The following is an 18334-nucleotide window of genomic DNA, read 5'->3' on the forward strand; positions in this document are numbered from 1 at the left end:
AATTTGTTATCTACGTATATTTGTTATAGAAGCTTTATTTTGTGAAAAGATTTTATCAGTTGGAACTTATAGTAGCATGATTTTGGTGCAATTATGCAGTTGCTCTCATTATTTTAAGACTTTCTTTCCTCTTTTCCATTTATTTCTTAGTGTTAAGTGACGTACGTACTCTCTTTTGGTTCCTAAGTAGTCACCGGTGTCCATTTGGTGTGTGGCAAACTAAAATGTTTTTATTGGAAAGGATAGATCTTTGCACAGAAAGTAAATGAAGATTATATTACATTGATGTTACTATCTGCGCTATATTATACACGTAAAATCTGACGAAAGTATTTAGTTTCTACAGCTGTACATTGGAAGTAACGTTGCTTAGGCCTCAATCAGTTCTCTAATTGGTTTACTCTTTATGTTATCTGATGGGATATTAGTAAATTCCGAGAGTATCGCTCTGAACTCATCTCCTGTAAGAGTCTCCCTTTCTAGCAGCACGTCTACTAATTTATCGATTGCCTCTCTGTTATTCCTTATGTGGCTCTTGGCAATTTCATATGCTCTTTCAATTATGTGCCTTACAGATGCATCTATGTCTTCTGCTAGTTTCTCTGACATTTGATTCCTCGCTAGCATTCTCATCACCAAATCGCCACTTTGTGATGCTGGATCCATTAACGCCCATGGTCCTATCTCAGACATCCCAAACATTGTCACCATCTGCTCAGGATACAGAAACATTGACAAGTTAATACTTGTGAGCATTCGACTATGTTCTTTTATTTGGTGCGACGAGAAAATGTGTTAAGTAAATACCTGTTTTGCTATTTGAGTTATTTGTTGCAAGTCTGTTGCTGCACCAGTAGTGATCTCTGGTTCACCAAAAATTATTTCCTCTGCTGCTCTACCTCCTAAGCCTCCCACTATTCTAGCAAAAAGTTGCTTCTTAGAGACTAAGGTTGGATCTTCACCAGGAATGAACCATGTAAGACCGCGAGCTTGCCCTCTAGGGATCAATGTGACTTTTTGTACTGCATCATGGCCCGGGGTCAATGTCCTACAAGCACAAGAACTCACTGTTAGTACTTTGTCTTTTGATTACAAATAACAAACTGAAAAAACAAATAAACAGCAAACTACTCCCTTTATTTGCTTCCTGAAAAATAGTCCAATTTTGATGAAAACAATTTTAATGATTGTTAACTTACGCGCTGACAGCATGTCCAACTTCATGGTATGCTACTAAAATCTTGTTCTTTCCATCTGTCATCTTTGTTCCTTCCATACCAGCAACAATTCTATCGATGGAATCATCTATCTCTTTCAAGGTAATCTTATCTTTTCCTCTCCTTCCAGCTAGAATGGCAGCTTCATTCATAAGGTTTGCAAGATCAGCACCACTGAATCCTGGTGTTCTCATTGCAATAACACTTAGAGACACGTCTTTATCAAGCTTCTTGTTGTTACTGTGAACCTTCAATATTTCTTCCCTTCCTCTTATATCAGGAAGTCCAACACTTACCTAGTGAATTACAACATAAATGTAACATCAATATTAGTGAAGTCTATCCAGGAAACTGTAATCTTTTTGCTTCAAATTTTTGTGAAAACTCATTTCTTACCTGTCTATCAAACCTTCCAGGTCTAAGCAAAGCTTGATCAAGAATTTCAGGCCTATTAGTAGCAGCAATGACAATGACTCCAGTATTTCCCGTAAAACCATCCAATTCAGTGAGAAGTTGGTTAAGTGTCTGTTCTCTTTCATCATTTCCTCCACCAATACCAGTTCCTCTCTGCCTTCCAACAGCATCAATTTCATCAATAAAGATTATGCAAGGCGAATTTTGTTTCGCCTTGTTGAACAAGTCCCTAACTCTAGAAGCTCCTACACCAACAAACATCTCAATGAACTCTGAACCAGATAGAGAAAAGAATGGCACCCCTGCTTCTCCGGCGATCGCCTTAGCTAGCAATGTCTTCCCTGTCCCGGGTGGCCCTACTAAGAGCACTCCCTTTGGTATATTTGCCCCAACTGCAGCAAACTTTTCTGGGGTCTTCAAGAATTCAACAATTTCTTGAAAATCTTGTTTTGCTTCATCAACTCCAGCCACGTCATCAAATGTTACTCCTGTATTTGGTTCCATCTGGAATTTGGCTTTGCTCCTGCATTGTTCACAAACAAGTACGTAGTTGATACTTGTTAGTAGTTATGAAGATCAATTCATTAAACATACGGTGTGCTTGGTATGGAAGAAAACATTTTCGGGAAGATGGTTTCCAATTTTCTTATTTGAATGGTCAAAACAAATTCTCCGAGAAAACAAATTCCTATAGGGAAAACAAGTTTTATAAGTGACCTTCCAAGCTCATTGGCTTTTACCCAACAGCCTCTAACCCCCACTCCTAACCATCCCACCCCCGCCATCCCCAAATTCCCAATCACCATCCCACCCACTTAGTGTTTTCCTGGATTACATATAAATGCACTTGGAACAATATTATTTTGCTTACGTGTCAAACACTCAGAAAATAATCAAGCAACGTGCTCATTTTTCAAGAAAACATTTTCCTTCAGACCAAACACAACCATATGTTCAATCTTGATCATGTTTATAGAATTTCTATTGCAGCATACCTTCCTAATCCAAAAGGCAAGTTTGGCCCTCCAGGAGTATTTAAAGAAGAGCTTCTCAACAGCAAAGAGCCAAGCAATATCAAGGGAAAAGCTAAATTCCCAAGTAAATCAAGAAGGGGTCCAATGACCCTCATCTCAGGGAGATGAGCATCAAAATCTACATCCTTGTCTCTAAGTTTTCTCACCAATTCTGGTGGCAATCCTGGGAACTGAACTTTAACTCTCTGGACTTTGTTAAGAGCTGGATTGAATATCTCAGCAACAGCAGTATTCTCAAACAAGTCAACTTTCTTGACAGCACCTTGATTCAAGTACTCCAAGAATCTTGAATATGACATTCTACTTGAAGTCGCTTCAACTGGTGCTTCAGTCTCAGCTCTTGCTGGCTTAGACAAAGTCCCTGCTACAAGGCTCAAACCACTAGTACTTAACAACTTCCTCCTGTTTATTCTGGTGTCTGAATGCGTTTTCTGACATGGTGATTTTTCTTTATTGGAGATTTTAGGATTGTGAGTATCCTTAGGAAAGTCTTGGGATTTGCATAGGGGAAATTGAGAGGCAGACAAAGAAAGGGCAGGTGACATTTTCTTTTCCTTACAGCTTAGGCTTTTGTGTTTGTGAATTATATATTTGCACTTTTGGGAAGTTGAAGGCAGTTGACAACTTTGGATGGTAAGAATGTTCTAATATAGTTAGTTTATATAGGATTTGAAGGAGATGATTCTAGGACTATTTTGTTTGGAATTATGTTTGGTGATATTTTTGGTAGTATGTACTTGGTCATTCATGAAGGCTCTAGAGTAATATATTAGGAGATAAGATATAATGTATTGATGTGATGGAAATAGAGTTCTTAACAGTTCATGCTTGTAATTAGAGAAATTATGCAAGTCTCGAGTTTAACCATAACGACCATACACTTGGATAGAGTGTGGTCTCTTGTTTGGAAAAATTCTAGTGGGCACCGTTACATTGACTTTGTTCTTCCAAAAAGGTTGAAGTTCAAGAAGCAATTTTTAGCTTATTCAGGAAGATGCCATGTATATGCTGGGCGTGGGATTTTTGTCTTGTCCGCAACAACTTCCTTCTCAATTCTCATGCTTAAACAGTTCTACTAATGTTATTAAATGAGATCCTAATGTCATCTAAATCTAAATATATTAATCCATTCTTCCCTTCCTATTTATATAACACTTTTTCCATTTTGAGATATTATAAAAAGTCTTAACATTATTATCGAACTTTTTAGTTTTGGATTCGTTAATGAAATTGATGATTTAAACAATAGTAAAATACTATCACGTTAGTTAAGTGGCTGAAAATATAACTTGAGCGTATTAAGTCACTCTATGTGTGAAATGAAAAAAAAAATGACTTTGATCTTAAATGATAAAATCTTTGATCTTAAATGACAAAAACATAATTACTTTTCCATTACAATACAAAATAAAAAATGATTTTCTTAGATAAGTTTTGTTAGTTGAGTAACTTTCTAAATAAGCAACTCAAACTTTGATGAATCTATTAGGAGCAATAGCGATCAAACAAAATTAACTGAAAGAGTGTGTCACATCCTAAAAAATATATCCCTTCATCTTTTTATTTGACTCATATTAACTTGACGCTCCTCTTAAGAAAATATTAATTATGCTTTGAAAATCTAATTTTGGCTATTAATATTTTACATAGTTACTTAATGATAAAGATAATATTAAAAAAAAAACTCTCTTGATTTGCTATAATAGACAAGTAAAAAATTATTTTTAATATAAGAAACTAGCGAAGAAAAACATAAAAAAGTACTCTTTTCGTTCCATTTTAAGTATCTTACTTTTCTTTTTAATTTGTCTTAAAAAAAGTCTCTTTTTATATTTAAAATAAGTCGACAATTCAAACATTCTATGTGACAAATTTATGACCATAAAATTCAAAGAACATTTTATATATCGAACATTTTTAATTTAGGATTACAAAATTTTAAAAAATACTTTGTTTTTTAAATTTGATATCTAATTAAATTAAGATATTTAAATTAGGAGAGAGAGATTATTTTTAAGAGGATCGGAAATTAGATATGGTAGCATGTACAGTCCACTTAGTAGTGGGTACACGAAGAAGGTTTTATAATATCGAGAAACGGACAAAGAGCCTTTTCATGTCGCGCTTTATTGTCAGTTGACACTGTACGAGGAGCTTGATTTTGAAAAGAAGAAACAAACTCATTTATTGATGTATTCGACTTTCCAGCTTTTACTCTTCTTTTGTCTTTCCATTTTCCTGGAAGTTGTAAGCAAAGGGAAAATGGAACAAGCTAAAGAAGAACTGGAAATTTTGGAAGCACAGCATCCAAACAAGTTTGAATATCTCAAGTTGGAACTAAGATCCTTCATCTCTCTTCTTGAATCTCACCACTCTGACCCTGTTCCTTCTTCTTCCTATATTGCTACTCAAGGTTAGAACTTCTATCTGTTTTTGATGTCATTTGTTTGTACTGTTTATGATTATAGATGGTTTTTTAAACAACCTTCTTTAGATATGTGTATGTGGGTTGTATCTGGGACAATGTTAGTTTTATTTCTGCAATTCTTGTTTCAAATTGATATTTGCTTTGTACTAGTATGTTTTTAAGCATTGGCGGTCTATTTCATATATAAGTATTGCTTAGCCTAATAATAATGAAAATAATGGAGATGGGCACTTCAAATGATAACCGAGTTTTTATAATACTAGTAGGTACTCCCTCCGTAACACGAAGTTTAATAAAAAAAAGGAAGAATTTTTAAATTCGTGGTTCAAAACAAGCCTTAGATATTTGTGTGGAAATCTCATAAAGTTAAATTATTTTCAAATATGAAAAGATATCATTCTTTTTGGGACGGATTAGAAGAAAAGAGTCTCATATAAAATGAGACGGAGGGAGTAATAATTTTTCATTTACGTAAGTGTTGATGGACAAAGCTCTGTGGTATCTGTAGGTGTAAGAGGTGGCATGTACTAATAGTTGAGGGGTGTGCACAAATCATTTAGGACACACTTTGGAAAGGTTGAGTGTAAAGAATTGTCCAGATTAAAGAGGTGTGTCAAGGAATTTGACCTCAAGGTCAAGGGTAAACTTTGTATGAACAACAACATACCTAATGTAATCCTATAAGTGAGGTTTGGAAAGGGTAGAGTGGAGACCTTACTCTTACCTTAACCGGGAGGTAGAGAGGCCAGGGGTAAACGTTTTATCCTGCCTTTAAAATAGTGGTAAAATCATGTGTGCACCACTGGATGATATGTAATGGTGTTCTGCGGTCCCTAGTTTAAATTCTTGAATTTGTCTATGATTGTATGATATTTGTCTAGTTAGTTTTCAATGCTGATTTTGATGAGTTTGTTGTTTCTGAGGTTTGTATAGAGTCATCAAGTAACAGGAAGAGGAAAAATGGAAGCTTTGGTAGTCCAGAAGAACCTAAGAAGAAACTGCAAAGGGCATTGCAGGAATCTGTGGGTTGTACCAAGAGGAGTAGGATTGATGTTGTCATGGAAAGGGCTCAGGCATGTCTTCAGAAAATTCAACAATTCAAAACCAGTAACTAGTAATTTTAGTGTATCTTCTCTATGGTTTCAAAATAAGAGGGGCATGGAAGAAGTGCTATGCTAAACTCCCAAATGGATTCATAATTCTGTGTGGATTCAGATCAAAAGATTTTTTTTTTTTTTTTTTTTTTGCAATACCTCTGACTTTTAAGGTAGAGGCACAGGATATAGATCATTTGCATAAAATAAACAGTGACAAATCCAAGATCTAGAGTCAAATATGTTCAGAATGAGTGATCTTAGTATATGTATACAATTTCTTTTTGTTGTATATGTATATATTGTTCAAGTTGATAGCAATGAATTTAGTCCAATTTTTTTTTTCCTTCCTACAATCGTTCGGAAAAAATCCAATTCTTTTTTCTTACTACAATCGTTTTAAAAAAAATGAGGGTCTTCGATTATGTTCTAAATTAACAATGGAATGGTTGTTAATTTATTCTTGCCCCGTTTCCACTAATGATTAGTAACAAATTAATGCAATATGTTTGCCAATAGTCCAACTTAGTGGAGGAATAGTTGGATCTAACCAAGCACGAAACACACACAGGTAATGTTGTGTTAGACAGAAGGAATGGTCGGAGTGTCGTCTACCATAAAGTTTCCTAGTTCCACATTCTTCGATACCTAAAATGTGACATTGCTCAACTTAGGAAATGTTGAAGGCCATTGGGCTTCACCAGCATAACGTAATAGCAACAAACATGTATATATGTAGTAAAAGAAATCAAGCCGCCACAGTTGCTAGTGACCTCTTATGTCTCTGTGCTTGTCGTTTTCTATTTACTCCTTTTGGTTTTGGTGAAACTTTTCTGATGTAAAACAACCATCAACGTATCCCTTTCTTTAAGGTGATGATCCTGCATTAAGTAGCTAGTTACAAGGTAAGTTACATGTTGTACTAAATTTTGCATAGCTAATAACGCCTTTGATAGCTAGTTGGGAGGTAAGTTATTCATTTATAATCTCTATTTTTATTTATTCCATATTGATTTGGCACATCCCTTAAGAGAGTCATAATAATAATTTTACTACTCTCTCGGTCTCATTATTTGTCCACCTTTCTTTTTTAAAAGTCAAATTATATAAATTTTTATCAACATTTTGAGAGAGTATATTTTTTTCACCATATTAATATTAGAAGAATTGCAACTTGTAATACTTTTCATGTAGTTTTTGAATATTTAAATTATAATTTAAAAATATTAAATTAATCTAATCAAATTTAGCTCCAAAAATTAGTCAATTTGACTCTCGAAATGCGAAATAGGACAACTAAAATGAGATAGAGGGAGTTATCATGCATAATTATTACTATGTTATCTAATAATTAATGAAAACAATAAAACATATTATGCTGTCACTAAAAATTTCTTAAACTTTTCAACCCAATAATTAATAATGAGGTAAAATAGGTATGAATTTGTAAAATATCTCTTGATTTTTTAAGCTGGACAAGTAAAAATACATTACTATTTTTAGTATACAGAACAAATAAAAAATGGACGGATGAAGAATAAAATTATTACAGTGTTTGATTTGCAATTTCAAAACCCGCATAACTACTACATGGATAAGTTATGAGTGAATCTACGTATATTATATTATGTAGGTAAAAAATAGAATAACTAATACATGTATCTACATAATTAATACCTGCATAACTCTAACCAGCTGCCAAATGACCCCAAGTGGTGAGTCTACGGAAAAAATCAACTCTAGTGGCCGTGGTTCTCTATTTATTAATCGGCCCTAGTACGGTTATCGGACACGAGAAACCAAAAAAAAAATCAAAGAAGTCTGTTTGGATGAATTTATGCCTATAAGCTAAAAAAATTAGTTGTGATAGTCTAACTTATTTTTTTGGCTTATAAGCTACGTTACATAAGTTAAGTCAAATGAGTCTAATTATTTTTGTGAGCTTATTTTAAACACAAAATGACTTTAAAAATAAAAATAAAAATAGCTTACAAGCAACTTATAAGTCAATCGAAACGGGCTCGTGGTAAATAGTATGATTATAAATTCTAATACTACAAGGTAACTAATCACTCTACACTGTTTTAGCCTTTTGTCTTTCCCCTTCATCTTATAAACCCTAAACTGTTAAGCCACACATACACAAGGGTATTTGACATCATTGGTAATCCTAAAGGCTCTATCTTTTTCATTTTTCTACTCATTTTACATTTTTGTTATGCTGCACTTGTAGATTCTTTAGGGTTTGCTAATTTTAATAGTAAAACTACTAATTCGATGTTCAAAATCTGCTGAAACAGGCTTCTAAGCTTATCTATATGAGTTAGAAATGACCATTTCTTTTTTGTAGTCTTTTTTATTTTTATTTTGAACCCACAAATGTATTTATGGAGTATTGATGCAAGGTGTTCTTGCTATGAGAATGCAGTTTATAATGAACATTAAGCTATGTTATTACAGAGGCGAATTTACAAGTTATATTTGGGGCACGTGAACCCATGATCTCTTAAAAAAAAAGTAGGCATTTTTTTTTATTAAGCACCGGGTGTCCGAGGCTCTTTGAGCCCCGACTAATCCGGGGGTGCACAGGCACTTGGCAAGGAGTTTCCCGCAAGTGCACCACGGGTAATTCAGGGTTTTACCCAGTCCGATGACCCTCAGAAATTGTTTGCACTCAGTGGGTTTCGAACTTGAGACCTTGAAAGGGAGCACCCAAGGCTCAAGCCAATTGCCACCAGGCCAACCCCTGAGAGGCATTTTATGTATATATTTTTTAGAATTGGTATAATAGTATCTGCAGTTACCCATGCTACAAAAAGACTAATCGGTGCACTTGGTTGGATGTTGAGTTATTTACCTAGAAGACTAGGGATCGATTCCCACTTAATACACTTTTTTCTTCCTTTTTCAGTGGCGCACTCATGTTCTAGAAATCCTATATTCGCTTCTAATGTTACTAATCCTGTTGCAAATGGAGCTCAAAGCAACTTAGGATTTCACTAATCTCTACTTAAAAAAAAGGGTAGCCGGGTGCATAAAGTATCCCGCATTAGCAGGGTCCGGGAAGGGTTGCATCCCAAGGGGTGGGATGTAGACTAACAATACTAATCTCTACTAACAGGGCTTAAATAACACTAACAACATTACAAAAGAGTGAGCTAACAAATTTAGAGGCGGAGCAAGGGTTTTAACTTTTGGTTTATGAGTTCTTAAACATGACAGTTTATTGGGTTCGGGATAGATTATTTATACTTATATATTCAGTGAAAATTTTAACCTAAATATGGGGTTTGTGCAAAAGTTGTTGGGTTCTGCTGAACTCGCAACCCCGTATGTAACAATTTATCCCCCTTAAATAACCCTGTCCTCAAAGTTGGAATATTGAAATTGAAAATGAAAGAGATGAAGCAACTGTTACTTAGTGACAATCAGTTGCTGTTGAATGGCAAGAGATCAATAGCCAAAATACATAACCTGTGGTACCTGTGTATGCGCCCATAATAATGGCTGCCCAAAAACACTAAATATTACAGGGAGCTCTGTAGGCTTGCAGGGTAACGCGAGACATATTGAACAGCCTGCAATATTAGCCGATACAGACAAGCTTGACTGCTTTAAATAAGACATTGTTCTTGAATTCGTTAGTTAGCAACTGCTCTCTCCTGGCATTATGTGATCCCTGTCGCTGATGCATGTAGAAGAACAACTTTAACATCTAGCAGGCAATTGGTCTTGACTCTTGACGGATGAAAAAAAATCAAAGACAGCATACATATATAGTAAATAATATGATTATAAATTCTAATATTACAAGGTATCTAATCACGCTACACTGTTTTTACCTTTTGTCTTTCCCCTTCATCTTATAAACCCTAAACTGTTAAGCCACACATACACAGGGGTATTTGACATCATTGATAATCCTAAAGGCTCTATCTTTTTAATTTTTCTACTCATTTTACATTGTTATTATGCTGCACTTATAGGCTCTTTAGGGTTTGCTAATTTTAATAGTAAAACTACTAATTTGATGTTCAAAATCTGCCGAAACAGGCTTCTAAGCTTATATATATGAGTTAGAAATGACCCTTTTTTTGTAGTCTTTTTTATTTTATTTTGAAAACTACAAATGTATGTAGGGTGTATTGAAGGCAAGGTGTTCTTGATATGAGAATGCAGTTTATAATGAAGATTAAGCTATGTTACATATCCTGTTGCAAATGGAGCTCAAAGAAGAGCTTTTCTAAAGAATAACAGAGAAAAGCTGAGAAAAAAAAAAGAAATATGGGGGAAAAGAAAGAGGACAACTTAGGATTTCATTCAGTATGACAACTAATCTTTACTCCCTCCGTCCATAATAAGTGTCACCTTAGCCAAAAACACGCATATTAAAAAATCAATAATGAAATGTGAAGTTTACCCTATATAATAAAATAAACTATTTTTTCCTCTTGATTAGAGCATGCACAAGTAGTAAACCTTTTGACGTTGGGAATCCAACAATACCAAGTTACTATGTGCTTTTTTCAATAGTCATTTAGATGTTACTTTAACTTGTCGTTTTTGTCTAAGGATAGAGTTGGAAAAATTAGCCAATTTATGTCTTAGTTTCCTAAGGTGACACTTATTATGGGACAAATGTTTTTGGCTAAAGTGACTTATTATGGGACCGAGGGAGTATTTTTTTTTTTAAAGGGCAGCCCGGTGCACAAAGTATCCTAGGGCAGCACCAGAAGCGGTGTGATCAGGGGCGGAGGGAGGATGGGCCAACGGGGTTCGGATAGCGAAAAATTACACTGTTTATACATGGTTAAAATTGTTTTTTATGTATATATATTAGACTGGGTGTGATGTAGACTAACAACACTTATCTCTACTAACAGGGCTTAAATAACACTAACAACACTATAAAAGAGTGGACTTACAAATTTAGAGGCGGAGCAAGGTTTTTAAGTTTTTGGTTTATGAGTTCTTAAACATGACAGTTTATGGGGTTCGGGATAGATTATTTATACTTATATATTCAATGAAATTTTTAACCTAAATACGGAGTTAGTGCTAAAGTTGTTGGGTTGTGCTGAACTCGCAACCCCTATGTAACAATTTATCCCCCTTAAATAACCCAGTCCTCAAGTTGGAATATTGAAAATGAAGGAGATGAAGCAACTGTTATTTAGTGACAATCAGTTGCTGTTTAATGGCAAGAAATCAATAGCCAAAATACATAACCTGTGGTACCTGTGTATGTAAGAATGCTTAGAATAATGGCTGCCCAAGAACACTAAATATTATAGGGAGCCCTGTAGGCATGCAGGTTAACGCGAGACATATTGAACAGCCTGCAATATTAGCCGATACAGAACAAGCTTGACTGCGTTAAATAAGAGATTGTTCCTGAATTCGTTAGTTAGCAACTGCTCTCTCCTGGCATTATGTGATCCCTGTCGCTGAGGAGCATGTAGAAGAACAACTTTAACATCTAGCAGGCAATTGGTCTTGACTCTTGACAGATGAAAATATGTTGCTAAATATTGCAATGACAGCAACTAAATTACCACCATCAGTTTTTCGAAACTGAATCATGGAGGATCGATCTTAATTGCGGGCAGTGATTACCTCAAAATTGTTCTCCAAATTATCTCCATAGCATAACTTGATCAGATTAACAACATTATAAAGGTACTATGAGGCTGTTGGCAGCAGGGAGATGATCACTGCACAATTAAAGCTTCTCCATTGTTCATCACAACTTCTCCGTCCACAATTTTGCTACACTTATCTAGCTCCCAGATCTTTGAGTAAAGCAAAAGTAACTACATGATCAATATTACTTCTTATTTTGATTTGACAATGTGAATAGCAGTTCTGTCCAAGTAGTTTGTAGATTTTGTCAATATGCCAGATAGTTTGGTGATTCCTCACTTCTATTTTTGCTTATTTTCTACAGGTTCTCGGTGATTGTTAATTATTATCATCTGATGCCTTCTAAGGGAAGAAATCATCGTCAAAGTTTACCTTCTAACGTCCTTAGCGACCTTCCTGATAATGTAATCGATGTCATTCTGATGAGTTTGCCTTGTAAAGATGCAATAAGGACAAGCATCTTGTCGAAGAAATGGAGGTATAACTGGTGTAGACGTACAGAGTTCACAGTTGATGTATCTCATTGGAAAACTCAAAAGGATTTACTATACCCTACAGTTAAATTTATAAAGATTATCTACCCGCTTTTGACTCTTCATGAAGGTCCCATTACTAAGTTTACCCTCGACATGGATATTTTGAAAAGCTGTCCTGAGATTGACAACTTCATATATTTCGTCTCTAGGAATGGCATTCAACATCTTTTTCTTCGCTTTCCACGGTATAATGGACTATACAAATTGTCTTCTTCACTTTTCACTTGTTCGCAGCTGAGGCATCTAACTCTTCATAATTGTTCAATACATCCTCCATCGGCTTTTAAAGGATTTGATTGGTTAATTAGCCTGAAACTGTGTAGAGTCACAATTTCTCCAGAATGGCTCGGAAGTTTAATATCTCATTGCCCGTTGCTTGAGCGGTTGGAGCTGAAGGAACTGATGTCAGAAGTTATAAACACAATTGATATTAATGCCCCCATGCTAAGGTACTTTGATTTCAATGGCAGTATAAAGTCTGTCTGCCTAAAGAACGTCCCTCTTCTGACAGAATTAGCTCTGATGGGTGCTCGTTCTCCCATGGAGGCAAAGAATTTTGATTTGGCAAAGCTTTTCAAGTCTTGTTCTGCTCTTGAGCACCTTGCGTTACACATCCATCATTCCGAGGTAGATGTTGCTTCATGACTTCATTCTTATGCACTTTCACAGATGGAACTTCTTTTGGTCTGAGTGAACTTAATTTTAGTATTTTGTTTTTCCCTAGTTCCAAGAAGAAGAACCAAGTTTAGTACCAACAAGGCTTCCCTTTGATCTTAATCATGTCAAATGTTTCTACCTGCTTGATCCTATGCTGGAGGAATCATATAAGCTCTCATGTGCTCTTTGCTTGATAAGAAGCTTCCCATATTTAGAATATCTCGAAATTAGGGTTGGTGCTTTTACTTTTTCTTTCTTTCTTTCTTATTTAATGTCTTTTGCGCACTTTCTTAGATCCTCAACCTGAGAGTTGACTTGTTATCTTTTTTAGGCGGTGAATGATTATGATGGTGGTGCTGATCTTGAATGTCTCAAAATGGAACGTTTCTCAGATGTGACATTTAATCACCTCAGGGAAGTTAAGCTAGAAAGTGGTACAATATCAATGCCTGTGATGCAACTTATCAAGCTTTTGTTAGCCAAGTCTCCAGTGTTGTTGAGAATACTTATCAGGCTAGAATATCCATCTGCTGCTAATGAACGTCATGACTTAAGATTAAAAATACTCGCTAAGGTATCAAATTTTTTGCATGCATCACCTAAAGCAGATGTTGATGTACAATATCAAATACGTTTTGCCTAGCCGTAGTACAACAATGAGACTGGGTGAATATATGTTGGGAACATGTGCAAATCTAAATGGATGTTTTGATTAGTTCTGTAATAACAATGTGCATTACATGTTTTGGGATTTTTATATTTAGTAGCCTGTGGAAGAATGATTTGTGTAATGTGACATACAGATGAATTGGTTTACTATGGTGGTTTATTTCAATATTATGCTGTGGGTCGCAGTGTGTCAAATCTTTACCCGGTGCATAGTTACTATAAAAGAAAAATCAGTTTAAATTCTCTGCTCGCTAGAATTTCCCTTTTAAAAAATGCCAGAGACTTGATTTTATATGATACGCATTCATTATATTAATGAACACTGCAGTATTTTCATACTGTTGTTTTATTTAATAGTGGTTTGCTATTATAAAAGACCAACTGAGTTTAATAAAGTTTGATTGAGTAATATCTCGAATTTATATCTATTATTTTCCAATCAACCATAAAGCAAAAATCAACAAATCCTTTAGATAATGAGTGCAAATTCAGATTAATCGGCCTTGTAGATTTCGGACACAATACTTGAAAGTAAAACATAAAAAATAGGCATTCGCCTATCTCACCTTATAATACTTTCTTTTCTTTTTTTGGAGAAAGGACACTCTTATAATACTTTTATCATATTTTCAATGATATGATACCCTATATGTATCCATTTACTATACCATTGCCTAGGAAAATTGTTCTGAAACACCTAAATTTTCTACATTGAGGCATTCCAATCCCATCTAATCTTACCTTATCGTCATTCTTCTTACTGACTATACTTGTATTGAATATATTTTAGGATGAAGCGTAAAAAATATCCTTAATTTTTGAGAAATTCAACAGATATGCACTACATTAATACTTTGACCCGGTCATGCCCAGATAGTTACCACTTTGGTCCAAATATGCTCTTGAACAATGTGAATTGAACGAATACCCCTTTCGATAATAGTTTGGCCGTCTAGGATAAATAATGAACCATTCGAAAACTACAAGGGCATTTTTGGTCCATCGTCAATTCCGCATTAAGTTAGGTTTTAGGGTTTAATTTTGGGTCATCTTTCTCATTTTGTTCTCTCCCTTGTTTGAAAAATGTCTAAATGCTCGAGTGCCTCTTATGGTCTACAGGGATGTATCACTATGGAGTTGTTGAAAGAAGTTTATTTGGTGTTCAAAGTCAGCTTCTGTTCAACTTATGTGAATTCGTTTTTTCTTTATCAATTTAAAAAAAGAAAGACATTTATAAATTTGAAAATAAATTAACTTTATGAGACGATTTATAGTCATACAAATATCTATGACTTATTTTAAACCATACGTTTCAAAAGTATTCAGTTCTTTCTTAAACTTTGTGCCCAGTTATATAGGTTCACGTAAATTGAAAGGGAAGGGAAGGGCTATATTTTTAGATGTATTTCAATAGAAATTTTTTAACTTTTATTTGACATCCTAAGAAACAGTATGCAATCTGTGGTTGTTTGATTTAAGGACACCAGTTGGTTATCCTGGCAAGTGGCAACATGAATTTTGCTACTCTTGAAGGTTTATAAGAAAGCTGAATGTAAGAGACTCAAAGCACAAATGCTAATTCAAAGCATGGCATGAAAATGGAATGGAAGAGTGGGAATATCAATTATCAAATGCAGGAAATATAACAAGGAGGGAAGAAAGACCCAAAGGTGGTGTCCGAATCAACTTGCATGCACCTCGACTATCTCACTCGGTACCTGCTACCTCCTCCTGGCAAAGATAGCAAGGCTTAGGCAGATCGACAAAAACACCCATGGTTTTGTCTCTGCTAGGATTTGAGAGTAAAGTACAACACAACATGCAGAGCATAATACTTAAGTGACCGCGATTATTTGTGAGCAAAGTAAGATACTCAATGACGCTCAAGCATCCATCTGAATTGCTCCACACCCCACAAATCATGCGGGATCTGTACTTCCCTTTCCAAAATGATACACTAATGCTCAGACTCCCTTCACATCAGCTTCTAGAAGTTACAAGTGGAGCTGGTATCTACATTGGCTAAGTAGATTTGTGACAACCAAACAGAGTTGGACATAGTTCAGAAATAGTTCAGAAAGCAGTGCGCAACAAGTATTACCGCATCTGCTTCAGCCAAAGATATAGTTCAGAAAGCAGTGCGCTACAAGTATTACTGCGTCTGCTTCAGCCAAAGATGAGCAACTCTCTTAAAATATCAATTAAACATTCACTTGCTAACTTGCACAGGTCATCCATTTCAAAGAAGCATGTCTTGCAGCGATGTTACAATTGTAATTAGTAAAGGAGACTCCGCCTTTTTCTCAAATGCAGGTCTCTATACTACTTGGAGGATAATTTATTCTCGCTGATGATGGTCTCCGCTAATGCAGATGTTACACAGCTCCCTGAAGGTCAGCAATAGGACAAAATCAATGAACCAGAAATACAGCTTATAGCTTTTTTTCTTTCAACATGGAGAAATCAAGAGATGACTGCAAGGACTGTCCTGTCAATGAAACATGGAAGCACATGGATATAATATCAAATAATACTTGCATTAATCTTTCAACTTGAACTAGCTATATATGCCAACTCAACGAATCGGCCAACATACCATCCTACCATATTAGTTGAAGGGTCGCCAAACATTTAGTTTTGGCCTTTATTTTATTCCTTACACATGCATTCATATTGGGTGAGTTTCATGTGCAGCAGATTTTATGCATTGGGTTGGTTTTCACTTAGTTAAGTTAGACCGGCCTCAAGTGGTAAGATTAGTTTCTTGATCATAACACATCAAAGAAACATATGATCATACAGTGTAAAACAAATGATAATTTAACTTGTTTCTGCCTCTATAAAATATGATGGGAAGTCAAGAGAATAGGGAGTTCAGTCTTTTCATAGCATAAAACGGTCTGCTCATTCTGGAAGATTGTAATGAAATGGGTCCAAGTAGAGTTGAATGGTCATAGACGATTAATATAGCCCGATCTTAACTAGTTTGGAATTGACGCATAGTTGATTGATTGATTGATCACAACATACTCGCATTTGGTCCTCCTGAAAGTAAAATGAAAACAAATGGATATGCTTTTGAATCGAAGGCTTTCACGTCTACAGAAGAAAATGAACAATATAGAACTAGTATTCTCAATCCTTACCTCCATCTTATATTTGCTAAGAATTTGTTCAACACTTCTCGACTTCTATGATCCCTTCTGTCAGGGCCTTTAGCAATTGCATAGCATCCTGCATTTAAGGTATGGCCGCAAGCTCTCGATAATTCAATCTTCATCTGAATCAGTCTTCACCTCTTCAATACCACCGTCTTCACCCTGGCTCACACCCGTTGGCTCAGAATGACCTCTAGACAACCCACGTCGTCCCAAAATAACAAGATCAAGAAGCTTCCTCCTAGCTTCATACACTGGATTTGGTTCAATCAGGCATCCCCTTTCATAAGCCTCCCTTAAAAACACTGTATGTCTATACCCTTTCGTCGACAGATAAAATATCCCAGGATGATCCAAAAACAAGTCCCTTATATTCAAATCAATCCCAAACCACTTCCTAAAATGACTAATCTTCTCTACCTCAACCATTTTCTCAACTGTCAAAGTCAAAAACTCGTGCACAATCCCAACCGCCCTCTTCTCCATCTCCATTATCCCAATCTTACTCTTCTTCCTCTTCTCTCCAATCTCCACCGCCTCATACGGCCCTACATACTTCAACCGTTGCCATTCCTTAACCTCTGTCTTAAAATTCCTCCTCAACTTCATCCCTGGTGGATAACTATGCTTAAAACTATACAAAATCTCATTCCTATCAACCCCACAATCCTCTTTACAACATTCCATTACTCTCCACTCATCAACAGCTGCAACTAAATCCCCCTTCTCTGCATCCCCAACAAGTTTCAACACATGAGTGTTCGGTTCATTCCTACTATCAAGAACCGCAAAAAGATCAGATCTTTTCAAGATTACACTATCCTCAAAATCATCAGGCAACCCAAGTTCCCTAAAAACCTTAAAAATAGCTCTAAGGGGCAATTCTTTAGTCAAGGACATCGACAACAAACACACTAAACGGTCAACCACAACTTGCAAATCAGCATTAATAGCTGCACCTTCTTGATGAGCGATATTAAGTGCAGTTTGTGTGAGTGTAGAATAAGGTTGTAGTTTTGTGGGATGATGGAAAATATGGAAAATGTGAGGGTATTTACGGAGGAAATGAGTGGCACCACGGTTGAGATGGAGGCGTTGGGATAAACGGTTGAGGAAGTCGATGGAGACGGCGTTAGTGGTTGTGCCGAGGATGAGGTCTTGAATTGAGATGACTTTAAAGAGGTTTTTGTATTTGTCCATTAGCTTTTCGTAAGTTGGGTCACGGTTTCTTGAAGATACGTATTCGGATGAAGTGGTTTTATGGCGGATGAGGATGGTGGTGGTGGGTGGTTTAGCTTTTGGAGGAGATGGGTCAGCATTGTTTATTGTGTAAAAGGTGGTTTTGGTGGTTGGTGGTAGTACTAGTGGTGGTTCGCGACGGAGGAGTGGCATTTACAAGGGCGTCGTTTGCGCTTTTGATCCTATTTGGTGCTGGTCTTTACTATTTGACCACTCAAAATAAATACTCTCTCCGTTTCAATTTA

General features: G+C 35.8%; 4 protein-coding genes across 9 annotated transcripts; 2 read left to right on the plus strand and 2 right to left on the minus strand.

Moving 5' to 3' along the window:
* Positions 1-262: 262 nt before the first annotated feature.
* On the minus strand, positions 263-3347 carry LOC132622252 (ATP-dependent zinc metalloprotease FTSH 6, chloroplastic). The gene is made up of 5 exons (XM_060336828.1): positions 2627-3347; positions 1614-2154; positions 1200-1513; positions 808-1048; positions 263-711 (listed from the first exon to the last, which is right to left on the minus strand). The coding sequence occupies exons 1-5, from the start codon at positions 3208-3210 to the stop codon at positions 370-372; spliced, it is 2022 nt and encodes a 673-aa protein (XP_060192811.1). The 5' UTR covers positions 3211-3347; the 3' UTR covers positions 263-369.
* LOC132622254 (uncharacterized) lies at positions 3337-6504 on the plus strand. Its single transcript, XM_060336829.1, has 2 exons — positions 3337-5078; positions 6027-6504. The coding sequence occupies exons 1-2, from the start codon at positions 4856-4858 to the stop codon at positions 6206-6208; spliced, it is 405 nt and encodes a 134-aa protein (XP_060192812.1). The 5' UTR covers positions 3337-4855; the 3' UTR covers positions 6209-6504.
* A 1715-nt stretch (positions 6505-8219) lies between these two features.
* Positions 8220-13858, plus strand: LOC132622228 (F-box/FBD/LRR-repeat protein At1g13570-like). 3 transcript variants are annotated; one of them, XM_060336794.1, is made up of 5 exons: positions 8243-8351; positions 11867-11996; positions 12135-12993; positions 13091-13255; positions 13355-13858. In XM_060336794.1, the coding sequence occupies exons 3-5, from the start codon at positions 12166-12168 to the stop codon at positions 13664-13666; spliced, it is 1305 nt and encodes a 434-aa protein (XP_060192777.1). In that variant the 5' UTR covers positions 8243-8351; positions 11867-11996; positions 12135-12165; the 3' UTR covers positions 13667-13858. The 3 variants fall into 3 exon arrangements, with proteins under 3 accessions (XP_060192775.1, XP_060192777.1, XP_060192776.1); XM_060336792.1 differs by lacking the exon at positions 11867-11996 and having other exon boundaries at positions 8220-8351; XM_060336793.1 differs by lacking the exon at positions 8243-8351 and having other exon boundaries at positions 8365-11996.
* Positions 13859-15183: 1325 nt separating this feature from the next.
* Positions 15184-18310, minus strand: LOC132623092 (protein ROOT PRIMORDIUM DEFECTIVE 1-like). Of its 4 annotated transcripts, XM_060337794.1 has the most exons (3): positions 16839-18310; positions 16675-16737; positions 15184-16079 (listed from the first exon to the last, which is right to left on the minus strand). In XM_060337794.1, the coding sequence occupies exon 1, from the start codon at positions 18240-18242 to the stop codon at positions 16962-16964; it is 1281 nt and encodes a 426-aa protein (XP_060193777.1). In that variant the 5' UTR covers positions 18243-18310; the 3' UTR covers positions 15184-16079; positions 16675-16737; positions 16839-16961. The 4 variants fall into 4 exon arrangements, with proteins under 4 accessions (XP_060193777.1, XP_060193776.1, XP_060193779.1 ...); XM_060337793.1 differs by lacking the exon at positions 16675-16737; XM_060337796.1 differs by lacking the exon at positions 16675-16737 and having other exon boundaries at positions 15184-16175.
* Positions 18311-18334: the final 24 nt, after the last annotated feature.

The sequence above is a fragment of the Lycium barbarum genome, chromosome 12 (assembly GCF_019175385.1).
Source record: "Lycium barbarum isolate Lr01 chromosome 12, ASM1917538v2, whole genome shotgun sequence".
Lineage (NCBI taxonomy): Eukaryota > Viridiplantae > Streptophyta > Magnoliopsida > Solanales > Solanaceae > Lycium > Lycium barbarum.